Genomic DNA, 26,356 nt, shown 5'->3' on the forward strand with positions numbered 1-26,356 from the left:
TTGATCCTTTGTGCAATATGCTATGTAAACTTGGTAAGTTCTAAGAATTAAATGCTGGTGCTTTCTGGCAAGCAAGCAAGGAATGTTAAAGAAGATAAGAGAGGACTCAGAAGATCTGAGGATGTTGAGTTTATTATCACATCGGAGGTGTTGCAGCTGTGAAATTTCTTCTTGAGGTTAGAAACAGAGAACTATAAAAGCTTCAAAGAGTAGGAAAGTACAAATTATGGCAGTTAAAAGCTAAATAAAATAGCCTTCTACTTAAATATGAATCACTACCCTGGCTTTTGTCATTGTGCATGATAGGAAAGTAGCCAGTTTGAGTTTATCCTAAAATCCAAGGTCATTTGGAAAGCTTAGTGATAGAAAGAACTTAATTTATTTCCTAGAAAGAAAACAAGGCTACAAAATGAGATGGACAGTGCCTTCCTCCCTGGGGTATTAGGAGGATTAAGCTAGAAAATCACATAAAATGTTCAGCATGGGGCCCTGCATATAATAAGTGCTTAGTAACTACTGTTTTCTAGGAGACAGAAAAGAATAATCTCAAAAAATGCAAATGTATACATTCATATTTAAATGTGCAGAAGGAGAATTATTACAAACACACTGTGAATTATATAATTTATGACCTCTAAATTTATAAGACAAGTTTGAGGAAGGAAACTTTATTGACTAGGAGAATAATTTTATTTTTTTTTAAATGCATACTGAAGCACTGAGGGGTGAGTGGCATGATGTGTGTCACTTACTTTAAATTAGAAACATAAAGGAAAAAATTATTAAGATGGCAAAATGTCAACAGCTTGTAAATCTAGATTACAAGCTGCATATTTTTGATATTTAAAATAATGAATGCTGGAGAGAGAGGGCGTGGAGAAAAAGTAACCCTCCTACACTGTTGGTGGGAATGTAAATCAGTACAGTCACTATGGAGAACTGTATGGAGGTTCCTTTAAAAATTAAACATAGACCTGTCATATGACCCAGCAATCCCACTTCTGAGCATATATGCAGAGAAAACCATACTCTGAAAAGATACATGCACTCCAATTTTCATAACAGCACTATTTATGATAACCAAGACATGGAAGCAACCTAAATGTCCATCAACAGATGAATGGATAAAGATGTGGTGTATATATACACAATGGAATATTGCTCAGCCATAAAAAAAGAATATAGTAATGATGAAAGTGAAAGAGGAGACTGAAACAGTTGGCTTAAAGCTCAACATTCAGAAAACTAAGATCATGGCATCTGGTCCCATCACTTCATGGCAAATAAATGGGGAAACAGTGGAAACAGGGTCAGACTTTATTTTTCGGGGCTCCAAAATCACTGCAGATGGTGATTGCAGCTATGAAATTAAAAGACGCTTGCTCCTTGGAAGGAAAGTTATGACCAACCTTGACAGCATATTAAAAAGCAGAGACATTACTTTGCCAACAAAGGTCCATCTAGGCAAGGCTATGGTTTTTTCCTGTAGTCATGTATGGATGTGAGAGTTGGACTATAAAGAAAACTGAGCGCTAAAGAATTGATGGTTTTGAACTGTGGTGTTGGAAAAGACTCTTGAGAGTCCCTTGGAGTGCAAGGAGATCCAAGCAGTCCATTCTGAAGGAGATCAGCCCTGGGATTTCTTTGGAAGGAAAGATGCTAAAGCTGAAACTCCAGTACTTTGGCCACCTCATGAGAAGAGTTGACTCATTGGAAAAGACTCTGATGCTGGGAGAGATTGGGGGCAGGAGGAGAAGGGTATGACAGAGGATGAGATGGTTGGATGGCATCACCGACTCAATGGACATGAGTTTGGGTAAACTCTGAAGTTGGTGATGGACAGGGAGACAGACAGGGAGGCCTGGCATGCCGCTGTTCATGGGGTCGCAAAGAATTGGACACGACTGAGCGACTGAACTGAACTAAACTGAATACCATTTGCAGCAACATGGATGGACCTAGAGATTATCACACTAAATGAAATAAGCCAGACAAAGAAAAATATCATATGATATTACTGATACATGGAATCTAAGAGAAGAGAAGACACAAATGAACTTACTTCCAAAACAGAAAGACACAGACACAGAACACAAACTTACAGCTACCAAAGAGGAAAGTGGGAGAGGGATAAATAAGGTGTTTGGGGGTAACACATACACACTACTATACATAAAATAGATAACCTGTAAGAATCTATTGGATAGCACAGGGACCTATATTCAATATCTTGTAATAATGGGAAAGAAAGAATGAAAGGGAAAGGGAGGGAGGAAAGAAAGAAAAGGAAGGAAGGAAGAAGGGAAGGAAAGAAGAAAGAAAAAGTAAAATAGAAGATTAAGTTGGGGAATCTTTCTAACATTTGGAGGTAGAAAAGGCCTTCCTAAGAATAATACCAAGACCTGAAATCATAAAGGAAAAGGCCAATAAGTTTGACAACCCTCAAGTTATACCTTTTAGATTGTAACTACCTTTAAAGATGAACAACTGGATAAAAATATGGATGGCACTTAAGAGAAAATATTTTTACTAGCTTTTTCTTATTTGTAAAAGATCTCTGTAAATACCTCAGCAGAAAAGAGCAAAGAAATGGCTATTAACCATTGAAAAGGTGCTCAGTTTTACCATAATCATAAAAATTAGAGTGAAAATATGAACATTTACACCTATCAGATTCACAAATACTAAAAAGATTAGAAGCCTGTCGGAAATGAACATTGTTGATCACAGCTCTCTGTGGGATTGTAAGCTGGTGCAGGGTTTCTGAAGGGTGAGTGATTGGTTAACGTGTACTAAAATGTTAAACTGCATATACCTTTTCTCAGCAATTCTACTTTTAAGAATTTACCTTTAAGACAAATGAGCATCCAAACAATGTGTATTACTTTGTTTACTGCCACAGTAATTATAAAAGGAAAAACCAGAAATGTTTAAATGTTCATCAGTTTATCGTTTTAATAAGACAGGCCATATATGATGCCATGTTTTATAGCCTTCAAATAATACTATAAAGATATCTTACTGAAAGATGTCCATACGACAGTGGTAAATGGGTAAATGGCCTCCGCTGCCTCCTATACCCTGCGGAGGTGTTAGCACCTACTCCCATGCTCTGGAACTGTCCAACTGTTCCTCCATCTAGCCTAGGAGAGTGCAGGCTGCTAGTATACAGGGCCTAGGCCTTAGACATCTTTGTCTTTCCAGCGGTTGGATGATGTCTGAAAAGCAGAGAATCCATGGGCTCCAGAGAAGAGGGTGGCGGAGCTAGGGCAGAAAAAGCAAGGAGCTAAGTTTTCTCCAGAGTCAAGACTAAAAGGCAGCCTCAGTGGAGCCCATAAGATGCCCAATGTGAGTCCTGAGAATGGGAAAGCAAGCCAGGATTCAGCATTAAAAAAAAGTAGTTCAGAGCTCCAGACTCGTGCTTGAATTTTGGCTTTGCCACTTCATAACTTTGAGATTATAGGCAATTTAACTTTCCTAAGCTCATTTGTCACATTGACAAAGGAACAGAACTTACCCCCTGAGACTCTTGTTGAGTTTTAATTAAGAGAACTTCTGGAAAGTGTTTAACATAATGTTGGCAAACAGTAAGCTCTCAATAAATGTCAGCTCTGAGTAACCCTGTTTGGCTATAGGGCCGCTCTCTGGTCTCTGAGTAGAGCGGATGGTATGCAAAAGTGTAAGCTCTTCCAGTACCCAGTAATCTCATTCTGTCCAGCTTGTAGACCAGTATTCAGGGAAGCATAAAAGCAGAGATTTTTTTTTTAAGCCCAGAAATGAGTAAATATCAACTGATGCCAACCCAGATACTGAGCATGATATGGACAAGCAAAGTGGGCTCACGTGATGGGACTAAGGAATGTGCCCAGTTCCAGGCATTTCATGAAAAACCCATCAGAACGATTTCAGATAATGAAGCCATTGAGAAATCCCAAGACTTCCAAAACCCTAGCAATCTGTTTGTTGGTTTTTCTCTTTTTTTTTTTTCCAAATTACACAACCCTTAATTTAACTTTTAACACCTATCTGTTTAAAAGACTAACAACATTTCCAGCTGTGAAACGATTAACCTGGAAAAACCTCAACCTGGGCAGTTGTATTACTGAATATTTTTATGTGGTTCCAAGAGCAATGTTTTCCATAGCAAGCCTCAGTGGCTGTGCTAACACACACACACACACACACACACACACACACACAAACACACAAATATACTCACACACATAGTTTGGTTTCTGGTATCGCTAGCCAATACGGCAGGAAAAATAATGAACCTTTTATATTTTGGTCAACTTGCTCCTCCCAGGGTCTAGCCTAGTTCCTGGTTTTGATATTGATGCCTTGCTTAATTAGAAACTACCAAGATACTTAATGGTCTTAGAGCCACTGAAGTTTGGGTAGCTCCTAAGAGTCCTTACATTCCAACAGGAAAGGGCTTAAGCCCTATGCTACTTACTGGTAGAGATTTTTCACAGACTGTTCAGTGCTAGTCAAGCTGAAATATGGTCCCTGTCTATTCAGGTCATCAACCTCTCCTCGGCAGAAGCCCACCCGGGCAGGAAGCTGGAGCTGGACGTTGTAAGACTCTTTGGGGCGTGTTCCAAAGAACTGAAGGCCATTGGCAGGATAAAGAAAGAGGGCGTAGGTGTCAGATTCATCAGATGCCAACACTGCCTGGAAAGTATTCAGCTGTGAAAAAAATAGACAATATTCTTAATAAATCAAACAAACAACAACAAAAAACACTGCAAGCAAAGCATTATGAAATGCAAAGTGTTGTCCCCCTTCTCAGGATTTCTCTAAATTGTTTTAACATAATATTCTTTTAAATTTCCTCTCCAAGTTATAAGCATAATTACATAAGCTGTATTATTATAATCATCTTTTACCAATTTAGATTAATAGTTGAAATATGCATAGGTTAAAACAAAAAAAAAAAAACACAGAGGTTAGGACTTCCTTGGTGGCATAGTGCCTAAGAATCTGCCTGCCAACGCAGGGGACACAGGTTTGATCCCTGGTCCGGGAAGATCCCACATGCCGTGGAGCAACTGAGCCCGTGCACCACAGCTACTGAGCCTGTGCTCTAGAGCCCACATGCCACAACTGCTGAAGCCCGTGCACCTAAGGCCTGTGCTCTGCACTGCCATGAGAGGCCCACACACTGCAACAGAGCGTAGCCCCCACTCGCTGCAACTAGAGAAAGCCTGCGCAAATCAACAAAGACCCAGCGCAACCAAAAATAAAGGACTTTTTAAAAAACACAGGTTAAAAAAATAAAACTATTTTTTAAGGTTTCAAACTTTTATCATCCAAACTTCTCTCAGAGCTGAGAGTAAACAGGAAAATTAATGTGTACATCCCTGTAGTCACCGCCCTGGTTTACTGCTCTGGGCACTTATCGGGATCATTCATTCACTCACTCACTTATTTACTGAATCCCCTTTATGGGGAGGGGTGGTGTGAGGCACTGGCTGATCAAAAGGCCTCATTACTGTTCTCACAGCCTCACTCTCTATTCTCTTCCCTCTACCTTCTGACACCAGCACCGGAGTTATCCTATCCTCATTTCTCAGATGAGGAAACCAAGACATAAAAGCTAAGAGCTCTGCCTAGGGTTAGGCTGTTAGTATGCAGTGGCAGGCCAGCCAGCTCCAGGGTCCCTGCCCTGCACCACCAGGCCATGCCAACCACTCCTTGGCCTGCCACACCAGGTGATTTATAAGCTGCAAACTCTCTTTCCAGGCTCACATCCACTGTATCTTCACCAGATTATTTAATATTGCCCATCTGTCCCAAGTACTTTGATGCTTCTAAATATTTATTTACTCACGTTTTCCTGTGCCTAGAAACACTCCTGACCTTCTCATACTGACCTCTGAGGGGTTTTTGAGATTCCCTGTAGATTTATTGCTGTTCTCTGACCCTCCACAACATCTTAGTGAGTGTTTCTAGTTAGCAGTCACCTAGTTTAGCCTGGTTAGCTGTTTACATGTTTGTAAACTTGATTCATTAATTCATTTGTACATTAATTCAGAGAGCCAGGTGCCAGCTAAGCACTGGACAGTATGCTTGGTGGCAAGAAGCAAAGGGGCAAAGGATGGAAGCCTCTAACCACGACAGTCTCAGAGTTTACGACAGGGAGCAGCCATGGCTGGGATTCCAGGAGAGTTGCTGGAGAAGGTAGCAGAGGCCAGAGAGGAAGGCGTGGGCCCCAGACCTCAGGGCTGGAATGGGCAGGCGTCGCAGAGGCTGACTGTGAATAGTAATAAACACTGCAGGAGCCAAGGCAGACCAGAAGGACAGGCCAGGAGCCTGAACTAGCCACAAACGCAACACCCAGGTCCTTATAGAATCACTCCTTAAAGTTCAATTTACTCTAGTATTTTCAACAGGACACTTTTTTTTTTTGCCTTTATCTACATCCAGCTATCTCCCCCACAACACACAAATGATCAGTTAATGGTACTTGAGTATCTTTTTAAAAATGTTATATGAAGGCCTCTGAGGACACCCCTCTCACTAAATCCCATTCTTTTTGCAACTTAGCAGGGAGCAGGAGAGGTATTTATAAATACCACCACTTCCTAAATAATGTGACTCCTAGAAACATTATTTACTGGTAAGGAGCACTGTCTCCCCATTTTGCTAGATACGAAGTTAGGCAGAAAGAAACATATCGCATTTTACTAAATAAAACAGCAGAAAATAGGTATGGGCCTGTCCTGCGTCCTTCCCCAAATGGTGGCCAAGCTCTTTTCTAATGTTAATTATTCTTTTTTGATGTTTAATTTCGAAGTATAGTTTGGATGGTTTGCTTACAAGATAAAGTTTAGGTGTTAAAATGTTTTTCCAGAAAAAACTCAAAATATTATCCAACTTTTCTTCCAGATCGCCAACATAGAAAAGGTCACCTAGCGTGGCTTGGCTTTTTGCTTTCCTTTAAGTTCAGAAACTTAAAGACAAGGTGGGGGGGGCCTCATATATTTGTTATTGTTTTCGTTGTTGATTGTTTCAGCCGGAAAGCTTGACTTTTCCAAAAACAAAAGGCAAGGGATGTTTTCTAGAATTTCTCAAAGCTCGGAAGCCATAACTTCTGCCAAATGTAAACAAAAGCCATTCTGTATCATGTCCATACAGAATGTATACATGATCGATTAATGGCAATTCAGTAACTTCAGAGTTTTACTTAGAATAAATAAAGTTCAGCTAGAGAAAGAAAGGTACTCAAGGAAAGAGACTCTGTTTTAAGAAGCAAAGCTTTCAAAGCTTCTGGCATTGATTGCCCACAATAAATGTCAGATTGGAGGAATCCTGGTTCTACATCTAGAGAAGCTCTGTGAGATAAGGAGGTCCCATAGATTGTGAAGGAATTGAATGGGATAGGAAAGGGAAGGAAAAAGTAAACAGAGCTGGGAAGGGAAGAGTCTGGCGTTTTACTGTGGGGTCTGGGTATTTAGCTAGTCAACAAATTTTATTCATTCTTTCAGCCAGTGAGCAAATTTATTTCAATGAAAAGTTATTCAACATCTTTATATGCCATCCTTGAGACATGCCCTTATTACAGGTGGCAAGCATTTATTTAATCTACTTGTCTTCAGTGAAATAGGCAAATAGAAGAAGTTTAAATAGAACTTAGGATCCCAGAGTACCAGCCAAAAAAGTCTGGCTGTTTAAAAACCACCCGCACACCAAATGATCACGTTTAAAGTTCTCCCTCAGTTCCACAACATTCTATACCTAATCGCAAAAGAGCCTGCTTCATGATGTCCTGCAGGGCTCCTCTCCCTAGAACACTCCTTGACTGGCTTCCTAACCGGAAAGGTCTACACATTCCTGGAGAAAAGACTTCCCAAGAACCCTACATGCTCTGTCCCTGAAGGGAAAGCCTCAGATGGGCTGCCAAACCTCACAAAAGGGTCACCAGTTTCCAACTTCCTCAGGATCCCAGGGAGGAGAGGAGCAGGGCCTGTGCTGCAGAGCTTCAGGATCCACCTTCCTGCTATCAGAAAGAGAAAAGCCAGAGCCCTCAGCAGAAATCAGCTTCGGGCTCTCCCTTCCAGGTGCAGGGCATCACCAATCAGTGCTGACTTGATGCTTGGCAAAGCCAGGCTGATGGATACAAAGCATGCTCCTCAATGAGTTCCCAGTTTATTCAATTTACTTAATTTCAGCCATCTGGCCAAATATCACGACAATACCATCCATGTCCCAAAGGGTTTGCCTTAAGTGGCTTACAAAAACTATAATGAAAATTAAGAAGTAGGGTCACAAAGTTCCCCTTCCTGTCTTCTTTAGGGCCTCATGCTTTCTATACTGGAGAAGGCAATGGCAACCCAGTCCAGTACTCTCGCCTGGAAATCCCATGGACGGAGGAGCCTGGTGGACTGCAGTCCATGGGGTCGCGAAGATTTGGACACAACTGAACAACCTCCCTTTCACTTTTCACTTTCATGCACTGGAGAAGGAAATGGCAACCCACTCCAGTGTTCTTGCCTGGAGAATCCCAGGGGCGGCGAAGCCTGCTGGGCTGCCATCTATGGGGTCGCACAGAGTCGGACATGACTGAAGCGACTTAGCAGCAGCAGCAGCTGCTCTCTATACTCCTAGCATTATTAGCTTCTCGTCTCCATTGTTTGGTGTGAATGCTAACCTTCATTCCTTAGCATATTTCTCTATCTACCATTACCTATACATCACTGTCACTTGTATGATTTTCCCTCATTCATTTTTTCTGCCCTAATCCTACAGATCCTGCCAAAAATACCAAAATTAATGCCCAGTACTATCACATCCCTAATATTATAACCTTCCTAACACTTGGTCTTTAGCAAAACTGCAGCATTTCTTTAACCAATTTTCATATATGTCTCTGTTCTCTATGTCTGCATAGCTAGATCTCAGACACAAGCTAAACTCTCTCAGACTGTACACCTCCCTTCTTTGGGACCTCAGCTTCAAAATTCAAAAAAGCTACAACCATGTCCTGCTTTTACTTCTCATTTTCTCACTGGATCAATGACCATCATTCTTTGAAACATGTTGGCATATATCACTCCCGAGGTGAGGCCTCCACTAGGAAGCCTTCTGCTCATCTTACTTTACTGCCCACATCTGCCTTCATCCATATCTCCAGCCTTAGCTCTCTTGGCCTTCTCCCAGGACACATCCTTGGTCAGCACAATCTGTCCTGTTGCTCCATTCTCGATATCCGTCATTTCAGCCCAACTTAGATAAAAGTCGACAAAACATTCCCTGTACCACACAGATCTGTGAAGCCCAGTTTTCTATCCCCCTTCATCCCTCAAATAACAACACCCTCACCCACACCACCCTCGAGAAAAAGACACAGCTAAGGTAAACATTAGTCCTCTTTATGTCTCCTGTCAGTAAGTTCTTTGAAGGTCAAACTGACTCACTGGAAAAGACCCTGATGCTGGGGAAGACTGCAGGCAGGAGGAGGAGGAGATGACAGAGGATGAGACGGTTGGATGGCATTACTGATTCGATGGACAGGAGTTTGAGCAAGCTCTGGGAGTTGGTGATGGATAGGGTAGCCTAGCGTGCTGCAGTGGGGTCTCAGAGTCAGACACTACTGAGAAACTGAAGTAAACTGGGACTTTGCTCTGTGATGTACTTATGACAATTCAAGGCATCTCAGACTGCGCTGACAAACACTATGTGGTCATAGCTTTTTAGATACAGTAACACCTTGACATTCCTACAGCATCGGGTACCATATCCTGTCACATCCATCAAGAATGTCCAAGGTGAGAAAGGACAACATCTGAAACAGTTTTAAAAGGTAAAAATGCCTTTCCTCTGACATCTTCAAGTCTCTGGTAACTCTGCAACATGTTATATGCCAAGGTTTAAGATGGTCATGTAGAATCCACACAGTCCTTCAAGCAAAGTAGATTACTGTTTGCCAGAATCTATTTCCAAAGAACTATTAGAACAACAACTCATATCACAGGGCTCTTTAAAGTATTCAGAAGGAGCCTTCAATGTGGGTAATTAAAAAAACATCCTCTCTCCAAACAGAATCTTTATCTCCTTTCTAAATGAAACATTCTGAAGCCAGCTCAGCATTTGGCAACATTTCTGAAGATTAATTTTAATTAGAAAAGTAAGAGATGGATTCTACAAATCATCCCACGCTCCGCCCCCACCATAAAGAGGCCCAGACAGAAGTTGCAATGCAGAAAACCTTGTATTTAAAGAGTCCTTAAGTAAAAGACTCACATCACAGTATCCTTTCAAGACAGAGAAATCAAAGAACCAGAATCTGGTCCTACATCAACCCCATGTAGGGGAACACAGATCTGCTGAGCAAATACACCTGCTAAGTCTAAGGGACTACGATGGCTACTTTAAAATGTCACCTTAGTGAATTCTCACAACAGTCCTGTAAGGTAGGCATTGCTACCTCATTTTACAGGTTAGTAAACTAAGACTGAGGCAGGATCATTGCTTCCAAAGTCACTGGATAACCTTTCATAAACTACTTTCAAACATTTTTTGTCATTATCTTCACATCAGAAGCATTATTTCCATGCTACAGATGAAACAGAAAAATATTTGTCTGCATTATAATTTCCAGTTTCAAATAAGTTCTGATAAAATTGGACTCCTGAAGCTCTAAGAGTGACTTCATCACCGCATAGGTTCTGTGCAACTGCTCATCTCTCCAATTCATCTCACTCAGCTCAACATTACCTTTTTTTCTCTGTTGAAAAAGTAAGACAGATGCAGCTGGATTCACTTCAGACCACTGGAATGCTAATTTGGAAGTAATAAGGCATCAATAGTATCCTTGGCAAAATTCATTCCAAGTTAATTCTTCCTTTGAATGAGATATGAGTCCAAGGACTCTTCTGGTGCTAAGATCACATCAAAACAATAAAACAAGCCTCATTTACTGGAAGTGTTTGGAAAAGGCATAACTATTGTGTCTGCCTACATCACTTGTGCCAATAGAATGGGCCCTGCATGAAAACTCTAGGTAGAAGCAACAACAACAAAAACCTAAGAATCAACAAGTCTATATTATAGGGACTTCCCTGGTGGTCCAGGGACTGGCACTTTACACTCCCAAAGCAGGGAACCTGAGTTCACTTCTGGTCAGGGAACTAGAGCTGAAACTGGAACTAGATACTGAAACTGAGGGTTCACATGCCACAATGGAGGATCCCACACACCGCAAAAAAGAAAAAAAAGTCTGTATTCTAAACCTGCCTTTGCCTTACTACGTACAGAATTCTGCACACTCACCTTAACTTACTAGGTAATGGCAAACAGTGAGTCTTTCTGTACTTGTCTTGCAGCAGTGTTGTGAGAAGACAGCAAGATAAAGTGTTGTTATAAGAATTAACAAGATATCCTGAATAAACAATACATATAATCATTGTCTAAGTAGTCAGCCTTTCCTTTGAACCCTTATCTTCTCAATAGTCAGAAAGAGCACTCTTTGAAAAACAAAAACCTCTATTTAAAATCCTTCAAGAGCTGCCCAGTGTCAAAGAACCAAGTCCAAACTCTTAGCAGAGCATGATCTGCCCCTACCCCATGGCCTTCCCAGCCTCATCCCCACCACCCTTCCTGTTCAGTAATAGGACCACGTGTAATGCCCCAAAACACATTAACAATATAGTACGTAGGTGATACATCATATGCTACCCCTTCTATAGGGAATGTTCAACTCTGCTCAACTCAGATTCAAAGACAATTGCTCACTGAAGCTTTCCCAGATTAGGTTCCCTAACCAGTGAGGGGTGGAGTTAGTCTCCTTAAGATGTCACTTCACTTATATTGAATCATAATCAATATTAAACTCTGAGATTCTTGAAAGTAAAGAATGTGTCCTTTCACAGTGCCTACGCATCCTGACTTAACAGTAAGTGTGCAAAAAAGTTTGCTGGATAAATAGATCTCAACTATGTTTAAATATAAATTACTTATACATACATATATTAATATATCACATATATATGTTTAGAAAAGAAGATTGGAAGACAATAAAATAGCAGTGGTGACCTCTGATTAGTATAATTATAAGCTGGATTTATTTTCTAAACTTTGTATTAGAGATATGTTAAACTTTAAATGTTTTTTAAACTTATCGACAAAAATAAATGAATGAATCAACATCCTTACCTTATTTATCTTTATCCAACCCTCCACCTAGCCCAATGCCCTGCATAAAGAAGGTGCTCAATATATGTGTTTGAATTAAATGTACTCTGTTGAATTGAATAACTGAAATGTCAAATCTATGCATTAAAAAGTTATTCAATAAACAAAACTAGATGTTTCAAAACAATTGGCTAAAATCAATTAAAATGATTTTTTAAATCTCTAGATCCCCTTTGCTTAGTAGAGTCTTTAGAAGATACTCCTCTCACTCAGGGAACACAGTAAGAATGGCCACCATCTTAAATCATCCAGGGAGAGTGTGCAAGCTACTTAACCTCTCTGAACCTAAAGGAAGATATGTTCCGCTTCTATAGAGCTAAAAATCACATTGATGAGTTAAAATAGAGATAAGCTGAAAGAGTTTCAGCCCTTGGAGTATGACATTTTAGATATAGGTTGAATTTCATGGAGGAAGCCCATACCTACCCCAGGAATGAGGCAAGTACCCTTCTGCCAAACCACCCTGACCCATCTGATAATCCATTTGGAGTACCTCAGTGAATGAATGCATGCAACATACTTACCTTCTTTATCTTTCTCCAACCCCGCACCTAGCCCAATACCCTGCACAAAGAAGGTGCTCAATATCTCAGGTAGAGACTACACAATGGATCAAGGGCAGTCTCCTGTAAAGTAGGGAGCATGTGACCTGGTACCTGAGTGACAGTTTGGCAAAATTATCAAAAACTTCATATTAAAATGCATCTCTCTGGCCTACCAATTCCACTTCCTGGAAAGTCAAGTGGTGACATGGCATGAAGATTTAGCCTAAAAAAGAAAAAGTGCTTCACAAATTTATAATGATGAAAAATTGGAAATGACATTGCTGACCACTGGGCACAGTGAGAAATCCACTGGATGGAATATACAAACATTAACGATGATGTTGTAGAAATATATTTACTGACAGTGAAATATATTCACAACTTACTAAAAAAAAAAGTTACAAAACAGCATGTGGAGTGCGAATCCATCATTAATAGACAGAGACACATACAGATATGGATAGGCAAAAGCTCTGGCAGGTGCACACAAAACTGCTTAATAGCGGTTATCTTATGTGGCAGGAAAATGAGTAGCTGTTCTTTTCAAAACTGCCGGCCATCTTCTGATGTTTTTCCTTCAGTGAACATGTAATTAGAAACAATTCTTATACATATGAGGTGATTCTAAAAATAAACGATCAAACCATAAACTCCCTCCTGCATCTGCACTGGGCACTCACATCTCCTAAGCAGTTCTCCTTACGAGAGTGACCACCTCTCAGACCCTCAGAGAAAGCCTGGAGAAAACCAAGCCACTTCAGCCCCGGTGCCAACAAACTGTACCTGAGGTTCATCAGGGTAGCAGACTCAGGAGAAACTTCAAGCCTGGGTTCCAGCCCAGAATTCAAGCCCATCTTTCAGTACGCACAGAGGCCAAGCATCCCTGGTCGCTTACCTCTTCCGAGGGCGGGGCCCCACGCTTGGCTTCTTCGTAGGCGCCCACCTGCTCCCAGGTGGCCAGAAAGGCGTGGGTGGGAGTGAAGTGTGCGCCGGAGAGCGGGAAGCCTGTGCGCACATAGTTGGCGGCCAGGCCCAACACCGCCGGAGAGGTGTCCTGGCGGTACAGGACCCGGCCCCTGCCGCCACTGGTGTCGATGTCGGCCAGGAAGGGGGCGATGGCCGGGAAGTCTGTGGGGAAATCGTCGTCCACATACTGGGTCTCCCTGGGGAAGTCCTGGGTGGAGATGATGCCGTTGGTGCCCACCTGGGGAATGAGGGGGACAAAAAGGTGACCGTAGGAAGCCCAAGGACGCGAGAGCCTACCCTGGCATCGCAAGGAGGGAAGGAAGCCCTCGAGGCATGAAACTCCCCACTTCCCCATCCTCTGGAAGTCTGACTCCTGGTTCGGAGCGACCAGTGCAACTTCAGCCGGCGTCATCCCCCCGCCCCACCACCCTATCCCACACGTACAGTGCAATTGGTCCAGGAGCCCTAAATTCCTTCACCTATCTTTTCATTTCCCGCACAACCCTGGGGAAGAAGCTCTGGGTTCGAGGAAGGAGCACCCAGTTCTGCAAATTTGCACGGCCCTCTCTCTGAACTTAACTTTAGACCCCACTGGCCGCCTTAGGAATCCCACCTTCTTTTCTGCCTGGGACGCTTATGCGGCTAACAATTCTTACCGTCCCCTTGTAGCAGGGGAAAGCAGTGCGTTTGGCAAAGGCAAAAAGCCAGGTCCCACCCCAAGGGCGCTCGGGGACAGCAGACGATGCGGACCATTTCCTCCCCTCGGAAGGCAGGGGTCCGGTGAGATCCACACTACCAATGACCCCTGTTCAGAAGCTGCTAGAAATCTGGAGTCCCGCACCATGAAGAAGCTAAACTTACGTAGAGGTCGCTGAACTGGGCATCGTAGAAGCGCAAGGAAAGCGTCAGCTTCACGGCGGCTGAGCTTTCGTCGTCGCCTTCCTGCAGGAGCTGGTCCCCTCGCGACTGCCCGTAGGGGAAGAGCTCGCTTGGGTGCAGCGCCGCGGCCCGCGACAGCAGCAGCAGCAACATTAGCAGCAACGGCGGCGGCGGCAGCGCCGGCCGCCCGGCCGCCCGGTCCGCCCGCATGCTTGCTCGGCCCTGGGCTGCCCCGCGACAGACCGCGTCCAGCCCGGCCCGGCAGCCCACTAGCGGCGCTGAGCGGGCCTCGGACCTGGATCCCCGCGGGTGCCGGGGCGGGGCGGGACTCTGGGCCCTCCCAAAGCGCTGATTGGCCGCGGCCTTGGGCCCGGACCCAATCGCCGGCTCTGAGAAAGTTCCACGGCGGCCACCACATCTGGTTCTCGTTAAGTTCTCTAAGGCAGCGGTCACCGGAGCGGCGGGGGCTGGAGAGGTGAAAGCCCCCGCCAGGGGTGATCGGAATTACTTCTCCTCCGCCTCCGCTCTCCGAGAGCTCGCGGGGCGGGGAGGTCATCTCCGCCCTCCTGACGGGGCTACCCGGAGATCCAGGCGAGATCCGCCCTGTGGACCAAATGGCCCACACGGTTCGAAGGCGGCGGCGCTGCAGGAGATGACCTCGGCGCCAAGGGGGACCTCGAGGCGGCGTGTGCAGCTGCCGGCTGGCGCAACGTGCCCCGCCAGCCTGGCAGGGCGAGGGTGGTGGGGGTTACGGTTTGAGCCCTGCCCTGGGGTCCCAGGCGCCCGTCGCCCTGGATGTCAGGCTCTCGAGCCGAGAAGCAAAAGGCATTGTAGCAGCCACAGCTTCCCGCGCGGCCGCTTCACTTCACCCAGAGACGCGTTGCGGAGAACTGCGGCTTTGTGTGAAGCCTGGGGACTGACTCCTAAATTCCATCGCCCCCCCCCCCCCCCCCCCCCGCCGAAGGTTGCCTCCCAGGAGGACGGGACCGCCCGGAAGGACTGGGCCACCGGGCCGAAATGCCTGCCAGTCCGAGTCAAGAGCGTTGTTTACCTTCCCCGGGGAAAACCGCACCCGGGAAGGGCATGAAACGCTACAGTGTGCGATCGGCTCTGTTTGGGGCGTGGAATAAGGCATCCGGTTTGGACACCAAGCAGAAACGGGCTAGGCGCCACGGTGGAGAGACCCTGGGTCGGGCATCGAAGCTGCTCTTGACCGCTGCCACAGAGGTGGTAACCCGAGCTTTCCGCGGAACTGGAAACCTCACAACCGCCAAACCAGATGCCCTGAGAGTGTGGGGGAACCCCATCTACCATAAATGTACCTTCAGCGAAGCTCCAGTAGCTGGAAGAGATTTTACTACCAATTTTATTATCAAGAGCTTGAAATTTCCCAGATAGTCTGTTTTCTCTTTTGGGATCTCCCTGGGGTCTTTGGAAGCAAAGGTATTTTAAAAGAAGGGAAAAGTAAACCCTTGGAAATGCCTTTAGGAACGCTCAAGAAACAGATTTCCTTTTGTGGGTGTTATTCCCCTTATACAAATCCTTATCAGCCCACAGGGCCAAGCCCTGAAAACTTTAAAAAGATCAGACTGTGAGACTCACAGAGTTAACACAAAATGGAAAACTGGCCTAAAGTAGTTTGCTTCCTCAAACTGTGAAGACCTATATTTGATGTTACAAAAATGTATTTATGTTTGCATATATTATATTCTCCTTTCTTTTGGAGACAGATTATTTTCATCGTACTGAGGAGGAAATAGCTCAAAGACATTAGGTGACTTGACTTGCCCAAGTTCACCTAAATTTACTCTGTGATATGAAATCCTTCACTGATTTTTGTAGCTCTTGCAAATCTCTCAACTGAGAATAATAATAGTTAACATTTATGAAGTGGTAATAAGCCATAAGTTAGTGAGTCAGGCAGACCCTAAGATGGCCCTCAATGACCCCCATTTCCTAGTGTTCACTCCCTTGTATAATCTCTTCCCCTTGAGTGTAGGCTGGCCTAATGACTTTTTTTTAAAATATAATTTTATTTATTTATTTTGCTTATTTTGGTTGCACTGGGTCTTTATTGCTGCGTGGCCTTTTCTCCAGTTGCAGTGAACAGGGGTTACTCTTTGTTGTGGTGGGTGAGCTTCTCATTGTGGTGGCTTCTCTTGTGGAACACGGGCTCTAGGGCACATGGGCTTCAGTAGTTGCAACTCCTGGACTCCAGAGCACAGGCTCAACTGTTGTGGTCCACAGGCTTAGTTGCTCTTGGTGTGTGGGATCTTCCCACATCAGGTATTGAACCCATGTCTCATTCATTAAAGGTGGATTCTTTACCACTGAGCCACAAAGGAACCCCCTGCTGCTGCTGCTGCTGCTGCTAAGTCGCTTCAGTCGTGTCCGACTCTGTGCGGCCCCATAGACGGCAGCCCACCAGGCTCCCCCGTCCCTGGGATTCTCCAGGCAAGAACGCTGGAGTGGGTTGCTACTTCCTTCTCCAATGCATGAAAGTGAAAAGTGAAAGTGAAGTCGTTCAGTCGTGCCCAACTCTTAGCGACTCCATGGACTGCATGCAGCCTACCAGGCTCCTCCGTCCATGGGGTTTTCCAGGCAAGAGTACTGGAGTGGGTTGCCATTGCCTTCTCCAGGAACCCCCTAGTGACTTCTAAACCAAAGAATGTGGCAACAGAGTTGAGTAATCATTTCCAATATTTGGCTAAATCTGTCTTGCTGGCAGACTCTTTCTCCCTGGTTTTGATGAAGCAAGCGATTATGCTGGGAAGGCCAGTATGGCAAGGAACTGGGGGCAGCCTCTGGCCAACATCCAACAAAGCACTGAATTCCGCCAACAACAATGTAAGTGTGCCTGGAAGGAGATCCTTCCCCAGTCATATCTTAAGTTGTTGTTGTTCAGTTGCTCAGTCATGTCCGACTCTGCAACCCCATGGACTGCCACATGCCAGGCCTCCCTGTCCCTCGCCATCTCCTGGAGTTTGCCCAAGTTCATGTCCATTGCATTGGTGATGCCATCCAGCCATTCATTCTTTGCCACTCTCTTCTCCTTCTGCCCTTAATCTTTTCCAGTATCAGGAACTTTTCCAATGAGGAAAAGTTCACTGGAACAGATGGAACAGCCACCTGTTCGCTTCAGGTGACTAGAATACTGGAGCTTCAGCTTCAGCATCAGTCCTTCCTATGAGTATTCAGGGTTGCTTTCCTTTAGGATTGACTGGTTTGATCTCGCTGTCCAAAGGACTCTCAGGAGTCTTCTCCAGCACCACAGTTCGAAGGCATCAATGTCTTGAGACAGCACCTGGCTGATACCTGGACTGCAGTCTTGTAAGAGACCCTGAAGCAGAGGACCCTCACTAAACAGGATTCACATTTGGGACCCACAGATACTATGAGAATAAAACCATGTTATTTTAAAGCTGTTATGGTTTGGGATAAATTTGTTATACAGCGATAGTTAAGCCACAGAGCTAGACACCATGCTAAAGAAATCAACACTTGATTTCTGGGTTAAACACACACACAGAGTTACTGCTACATAGCTAGTAAGTACAAGAACATGATTTGAACTCAGTTTTGTCTGACTTATAAACCTCTGCTCTTTAGTACTAAATCACATTGCCACAAGGCCCTCTGCAAGGCTGCTCAGGCCTTCCTCTCTGGCCATGGTTATCCTTTCAGGTGAGACTTTAGTTCTCAAATGCAACCTATATTATGATTAGGAACATCCTTATATGCCTTTCCCAATTCATCTCATCTAGCCAAAACCTACTCATCATTCAAGACTTGAATCAAAATCCTTCTCTTCAGGAAGCCTTCTTGGAAACAAGCCTAACACAGAAGACCCTCTTCTGTCCCACATGCCCAGTGTTTGTCATTATCATATGTCCTATCATCCCTAGTCTCTGCGTGTCCCCCTCCCCACCACCACCACGCTTGGAGAATGGGGACTTGGTCTCATTCAGGGCCTGCTACAGTGCCTGCCTGGCCTGTTGGAAGACATTTAAAGAAGTATTTGTTGAATGAGTGAAGCCAAGCAAGGCAACCTAGGGCTAGGATCCATGTCTGTGGCTCAAATGAAACATTCTTGTCCCTACACCACCTTTCCTGTTAATCTGACCTGAGTTTTGTAATTATCTTCATCAGGCTGTCTAGTGACTTACCTACCTTGGCTTTCCAGTTTTTGTCATTCTTTCATTCATTCACCTGCTCTACAACTATTTCCTGGGAGTTTACCATGACAAACACAGCTCTGCAAGAAATAATGAAGTGCAAGATGTGACCCTTCACCTTACAAATCTCATAATCAGTTGCAAAAACAAAGCAGGAATAAGAAAAAAAAAAAAAAAAAAAGGACCAATGCTGCAAGGTAACATGCATTTAATAGAAAAACATGCCAAAAAAATGCCTTTGAACTGAGAGACTGTCCCTAGGTGTGAATCTGGTGTTATCTGAATATAAAAGAAGTAGATTCAAAGGCAAGAGGCTGAAATGAGCAGTCCTGACTCCTGTTTGCTAGGTGGCCAAATTCTTTTTGAAACATGAGGCTTTGGACAGCTGTGCTTGAGCAGATATTCCTTTGAACTTTTATTCTAATACTATTTTTAAAAGACTCTATGGCACCCAAAGAATGGTTTCTTCTTTAAAATGTCACTTTGGGCCTGGAGGAAAAGAAAAAAAAATCTGTCGTGGCTATTTCAATGGTCAAAGTAAATTCTGAAGAAATATTTCTCTTGTATCCTCAGCTCCAGAGTAGAATTTCCATGACCTGCCAGACTAGCTAAAGAGGCAGAGGCCCCTTTCTGGCCGGAAGTTATAGAGGACTTCTCTAGACACTTTTAGTCCTCTTGGACTGGATCTTCAAGTAATTGCTTGAGAGAGAAGATTCTCAACTGTAGTTTTTATCCCAAGCCAAGGATGGTAACAGACACCTTGTCAATAGACCTTGGCAAGTCTCCAAAGTTACACACACACAAATATATATATAGTGGTTATATTTTTGTTATAAATACCAAGACTGCAAGAATGATGATACTTTCTATTATTTTAATCAAGAGAATGAAAACACATTTGCTCCACAGTGTGGCAAATAGATTTTGGTATTCAAAGCCAAGTTCTATATATAGAATGGACTCATGTGTGTACATGTTTATACTGGAGATGGCCTTGGCAGAAAATGTTCTGGTTCTTGTCACACACAGCGATTCTTTGCATAACTTTACTCTCTATTAAATTCCAGACTGGGTGTTCTAGCATGTAGTGAAAATAGAGTTGTACAAATTAGCATGTCTCCACAGACTCAGGATGGACTGAAACCATCCATAGGCCTGAGAAAAACCACTGAGACATTCCTACTGCTTGGATTATATTTGAAGGTTATTACAACGTAGGTGGGATGCTCTACTTTCAAATGACCTCCAAATATATCCCAAGCCCTAAATCTTCACTTGAGTTTTGCGTTTATATTCAACTCCCTGCTGAACATCCTTGGGATGGCACCGCAAATCCACATTTAAGTGTTAGGGAAATTAAAATGGAGGAAGTCCTGTTCAGGCTTCAGAAGCAGGATAGCAGGCCTCTGACCTGCTTCTGACCATCCTAGATGCTCCCCAGATTCTGTGTCTGCCTGTAAGCACAGCAAGTTAGGCAGCACTTCGGATAAGAAAAAGAGTGGGTCTTGGAATCTCTTAAGTCCCTAAGGGCCTGACCAGCCCCCCAGCACTGAAGAAGTCATATGACTCACAAAGTAAAACAAACAGCATTGTAAAATTTAAAAGAAATACCAGAAATGACACTTAACATCATTGAAACAAACAACCCAATCAACAAGTGAGCAGAAGACCTAAACAGACATTTCTCCAAAGAAGACATATAGATGGCTAAGAGGTACATGAAAAGATGTTCAACATTGCTAATTACTAGAGAAATGCAAATCAAAACTACAGTGAGGTATTGCCTCACACTAGCCAGAATGGTTATGACCAAAAAATCCACAAACAATAAAGGCTGGAGAGGGTGTGGGAATGTAAACTGGTACAGCCACTAGGAGAACAATATGGAGGTTTCTTAAAAAACTAAGAATAGAGCTACCATATGACCCTGCAATCCCACTCCTGGGCATATATCCAGAGAAAAATATGGTCCAAAAGCATACATGCACCATTGCAGCACTGTTTATAGGAGCCAAGACATGAAATCAACCTAAATGTCCATCAACAGAGGAAAGGATAAAGGAGATGTCGTACATATATACGATGGAATATTACTCACCCATTAAAAAGAATGAAATAATGCCATTAGCAGCATATGGATGGACCTAAAGATTGTCATCCTGAGTCAAGTGAGTCAGAGGAGCATTATTGTATGACATCTTTTATATGTAGAATCTAAAAAGAAATGATACAAATGAACTTATAAAACAGAAACAGACTCACAGACTTGGAGAATGAATTTGTGGTTGCCAGGGGGAATGATAGGCAAAGCACTCATTAGGGAGTTTGGGATGGATAATGTACACACTGCTGTATTCAAAATGGATAACCAACAAGGACCTACTGTATGGCACATGGAACTCTACTCCATGTTATGTGGCAGCCTGGATGTGAGGGGAGTTTGTGGGAGAATGGATACATGTATATGTATGGCTGAGTTCCTTCTCTGTTCACGTGAAACTATCATAACATTGTTAATTTGCTATACCCCAATATAAAATTAAAAGTTCTAAACACATGTAAAATACTTTAAAAAAAAAAACAAAAAACCAGAGCTGTATTTTTGCATGCAAACTGATGATGGTAGGACCCCCCAAATGGCAATTTGAAATCTCTTCCATGGGTTGGATGCACCGTCCAAGACTGTTCCCAATTGGGACTCCAGATTGCTGTTACTGAGGGACTTCCTGGTACTGTTTAAGTCTGGATGTAGGTTGGCCCAGTTTGATGATGTATACACTGCTACTTCTCTCTATTGTTTCTATTTCTTCTCTTTTGTTCATTGTATATTGAAATTAAGTCAAAAAATCTGCAAAAATTTGAAATTATTCATTTGTGAGTAATGAGTGGTTTCTTTTGTTAATGAATGCTTCAAATCTAAAATAAAAGTAATCCTTTTGGCCAAACATACGTTGGTGCTATGAGCTGAATTTGTAAAACAAAACACAACTTGTTAAGAAGAAAGAGGTTAAGATTGATGAGGTTTTTATTCCTAGATGGGAAGATCTGTCTTACTGCTTGTTAGTTGCTATAGGGGGCACATCCACTGGACTGTGTGAGAATTGGGACCCCAAATTAAAGTGGGCTGAACCTTTTGAAATTATTGAATGTTTGCAGCTCGTGCCAATTGAGAAAGGATAAAAATGTACCATGTTGGGTCTGAGAGGCTGGATCCTCCTCTCTGCATATCATCAGGTACATGAAGCCAAATTAAAATTGGTTGAAGAGAAGTCAAAACTAGAGAAATAATAATGTGATTTGCAAGGATGACTGTCCATGTTACAATGTCAAAATTATATTTTAGGTGACTAAGTCTCCACTTGCCAGTCGATAATGGAAAAAGCTGCTGTAAAGGTTGCACAAGCTAAATATGGAAAGCAGCACAGTACGGTTAACAAGAAGGTAGTTCATCCAGCGATAGCTGAATCAGGGTAGACTGGGACCCTGACGCTTGGGATATGGATATCTGGGATGATAGTTCAAATTCAGAGGCAGAGGATGTTACAAGCTCGAGAGCACAACCTAGCTCTATGCAAGCCAAGGAGGAATCAAACCCCCTAACTTTTATGCTGAGTCGGCATAGTGTGGAGAATGGAAACTGATGCCCAGGGGAATGTCATAAAGAAGGATATGCTTGAGGATAATACCCAGTATGAAATTAACAACATTCTAAGCAGATTTACTCAGAGGGCTGAAGAGCTCCTTACTTCTCAGATGGTGTGTGTATATGACACTGGGGCAGCTGGAATCCTCATAGATGGGGATGACGCAAATAAATTTGGCACTATCAGCAATGATTCTTTTGTGCAACAAGTTTTTAGAAATAAAAGTCAAAGTCCTGGAGGCTTAATTCTGCTAGAAGTGGTGGTTGAAGGGTGCGTTAAGAAATATCCTTTAAAATCCACCTGGCCTGGGAGTGATCGCCCTTGGTATGCATTAAAGGACTGTGTTCTGAGACTGAAGAAAAAGGCTATGAAAAGCACTATCTTCGCAGATCACACGAATGAGATGTCACAAATGCCTTTAACAGTACAAATGAGAAAGAAGATCTTTAAAATGGCCCCTCCAAGCTACAATCATGCCATTTTAACCCTATTTTAAATAAGATTGGCACTCCCATCAATTAAGTAATTGAAAAAGTCCAGCAACTGAGTGACTTAGGAGAATGGAATTTTGAAAAATAGGAGGACAGAGGGAAAAAAATAAAAGCAATAACAGGGTATCTAGAAAGGACACGTTTATGGCTCACATTAAAGAGAGAGTTTCTAAAGAGAAAATTGATGGAGTAACAACTAAAGAATTATGGGAAATGTACTGTAAGAATGGATTAGATATAAGAAAGACTTCCCAGAAAACTGTTAAGGGTAAGGAACAAGAGGAAGGAAAAGGGGGACCAAGAGGAAATAATCCATTTAATGACAATAATGGTAAAGATGAGTCTAAGTAATCAGATTTGTTCCCCAACCCCATTTATCCCTGGACAGAGATGGGGAAAATTTAAAACAAACAATGACTTGTGGGACAAGCTTCAGTAAATTCTTTGGCTGGGAAAGCTAGGCGGCCTCATTTTAAAGTAATAATTTTTTTGAAAAATGACTCATCAATTACTTTTAGGGCATTATTTGATACCAGGGTGGAAGCCTCTTTAGTCTATGGGAATCTCAAGAATTTTAAAAGACAAAGAAATAATAATGACAGGCCTTAGAGGTAAACAGACAAAAGCTGTACAAACCAAAACTGATTTCAAAATAGGGCAATTACCTTGAAAAACTTATTCAGTAATGACTGTTCCTCTTCCAGAATATATAATTGAATTTGACATCGTGGCAGGCATGACTTTAAATCTAGAAGCAGGACGATATCAATTTGGAGTATATGCTTTACAACTGGCATCTCCTGTAATTGTGAGAAAGTTAATCATGCCCCCCTAAAACTTCTGGCTGCTACCAAATTAATTCAGCTAAAACAATATCAAATTCCTGAGGGACAGACTGAAATTACTAAAACTATACAAGACCTATTAGAGGCTGGAGTATTAATTGCTACATCTACTGAATGGAATAACCTTGTATGGCCAGTAAAGAAAAAAAAAAAGATGGCTCTTGGAGAAAGACTGTAGATTATTAGGACTAAAGAAGGTGGCAGGTATGACTTTAAACAGTCTGCTGCAGTTTCTGATACTATAACTTTAATAGAATGAATACACAGCCATTCAGGACAATGGTATGCAGTAACTGATCAGGCCAGTGCTTTCTTTACTCTACTCATAGAAGAATAATCATGGAATCAATTTACTTTTACATGGCAGGGGTGACAATATACGTTTACCCACTTGCCACAGGGTTATGTGCCCAGTCCTATTATTTGTCAATGACTTGGAGCTGAACATTTAGATCACATGGAAATGTCTGATGATGTAAAAATATTTTATTATATTGATGATATTATGATACAAGGACCAACCGAGGAAACAGTGTTAAAACTCTAAACCAATGTGTTAGTATTTTAAAGAAATAAAGGATAGGAGATTAATCCCTCCAAAATTCAGGGACCTGGCCAGACTGTAAAAGTTTGGGGAATACAATGGATTAAAGAACATAGAAAGATGTGGTCCCTCACCTAGAGCCAGACATCCTGGAATGCGAAGTCAAGTGGGCCTTCGGAAGCATTACTACAAAGTTAGTGGAGGTGATGGAATTCCAGCTGAGCTATTTCAAATCCTAAAAAAATGTTGCTGTTAAAGTGCTGCACTCAATATGTCAGCAAATTTGGAAAACTCAGCAACAGCCACAGGACTGGAAAAGGTCAGTTTTCATTCCAATTCCAAAGAAAGGCAATGTCAAAGACTGTTCAAACTACCACACAATTGTGCTCATTTCACATGCTAAAGTTAATCCTCAAAATCCTTCAAGCTGGGCTTCAACAGTACATGAACCAAGAACTTCCAGATATACAAGCTGGATTTAGAAAAGGCAGAGGAACCAGAGATCAAATTGCCAACATCTGTTGGATCATAGAAAAAGCAAGAGAATTCCAGAAAAATATCTACTTCTGCTTCACTGACTACACTAAAGCCTTTGACTGTGTGGATCACAACAAAATGTGGAATATTCTTAAAGAGATGGGAATACCAGAGCACCTAACCTGCCTCCTAAGAAATCTGTATGCAGGTCAAGAAGCATCCGTTAGAACCAGACATGCAACAACAGACTGTGAAAGGAGTATGGCAAGGCTGTACATTGTCACCCTGATTGTTTAACTTATATGCAAGTTATCCTGCTTATTTAACTTATATCATGTGAAATGCCAAGCTGGATGAATGACAAGCTGGAATCAAGACTGCTGGGAGAAACATCAATAACCTCAGATATGCAGATGATACCACTCTAACAGCAGAAAGTGAAGAGGAGTTAAAGAGCCTCTTGATGAAGGTGAAAGTGGAGAGTGAAAAAGCTGGCTTAAAATTCAACATTCAAAAAACTAAGATCATGGCATCTGATTCCTTCACTTCATGGCAAATCGATGGGGAAAAAGGGGAAATAGTGACAGATTTTATTTTATGCGGCCCCAAAATTACTGCAGACAGTGACTGTAGCCACGAAATTATAAAATGCTTGCTCCTTGGAAGAAAAGCGATGAAAAACCTTGACAGTGTAAAAAAAGCAGAGATATCACTTTGCCACATATTCAAAGCTATGGTCTTTTCAGTAGTCATGTATAGATATGACAGTTGGACCATAAAGAAAGCTCAGGTCCAAAGAATTGATGCTTTCGAAATGTGGTGCTGGAGAAGAATCTTGAGAGTCCCTTGGACAGCAAGGAGATCAAACAAGTCAATTCAAAAGGAAATCAACCCTGAATATTCATTGGAAAGATTGATGTTGAAGCTGAAGCCATACTTTGGCCATGTAATGCAAAGAGCTGACTCCCTGGAAAAGACCCTGATGCTGAGAAAGACTGAAGGCAAAAGGAGAAGGGACGGCAGAGGACGAGATGGTTAGATAGCATCATTGGCTAAATGGATATGAGCAAATTCCAGGAGATAGTGGAGGGCAGAGGAGCCTGGAGTGCTGCAGTCCATGGGGTCACAAGAGTCAGACATGACTTAGCACCTGAACAACAACGAACATAAAGAGATTTTACCTAAGGCAAGTGGTGCCAGTGGTAAAGAACTTTCTTGCCAGTGCAGAAGACGTAAGAGATCCGGGTTCAATCCTTAGGTCAGGAAGATCCACTAGAGCAGGGAATGACAAACCCACTCCACTATTCTTGCCTGGAGAATCCCATGGACAGAGGAGCCTGGCCGGCTATAGTTCGTGGGGTCACATGACTGAAGGGACTTAGCATGCACACTAACAAAAGATAATGAAATTTAAAAGTCCCCAGACAAAAAAGGGAGGCTCAGAAATTTAGAAAGCTATTTGGTTTCCGGTGACAGCGTATTCCACATTTGGGCCAGATATTAAGTTTACTTTACAAAGTAACTAGGAAAAAGTATAAATTTCAATGGCCTGATGAGCAACAACAGGCTTTTTATGCCACTAAAAGTGCAATTGT

General features: G+C 42.7%; 1 protein-coding gene across 1 annotated transcript in view; it reads right to left on the bottom strand.

Moving 5' to 3' along the window:
• NID2 (nidogen 2) overlaps nucleotides 1-14,795 on the bottom strand; it is an 83,154-nt gene extending 68,359 nt beyond the window's left edge. Inside the window, exons 1-3 of the mRNA XM_052646617.1 lie at nucleotides 14,568-14,795; nucleotides 13,636-13,944; nucleotides 4,457-4,689 (exon numbers count right to left, since the gene is read on the bottom strand). Coding sequence (XP_052502577.1) covers nucleotides 4,457-4,689; nucleotides 13,636-13,944; nucleotides 14,568-14,795 — 770 coding nt within the window. The remainder of the gene's footprint in view (nucleotides 1-4,456; nucleotides 4,690-13,635; nucleotides 13,945-14,567) is intronic.
• Nucleotides 14,796-26,356: the final 11,561 nt, after the last annotated feature.

Source organism: Budorcas taxicolor, chromosome 10 (assembly GCF_023091745.1).
Source record: "Budorcas taxicolor isolate Tak-1 chromosome 10, Takin1.1, whole genome shotgun sequence".
Classification (NCBI taxonomy): Eukaryota; Metazoa; Chordata; class Mammalia; order Artiodactyla; family Bovidae; genus Budorcas; species Budorcas taxicolor.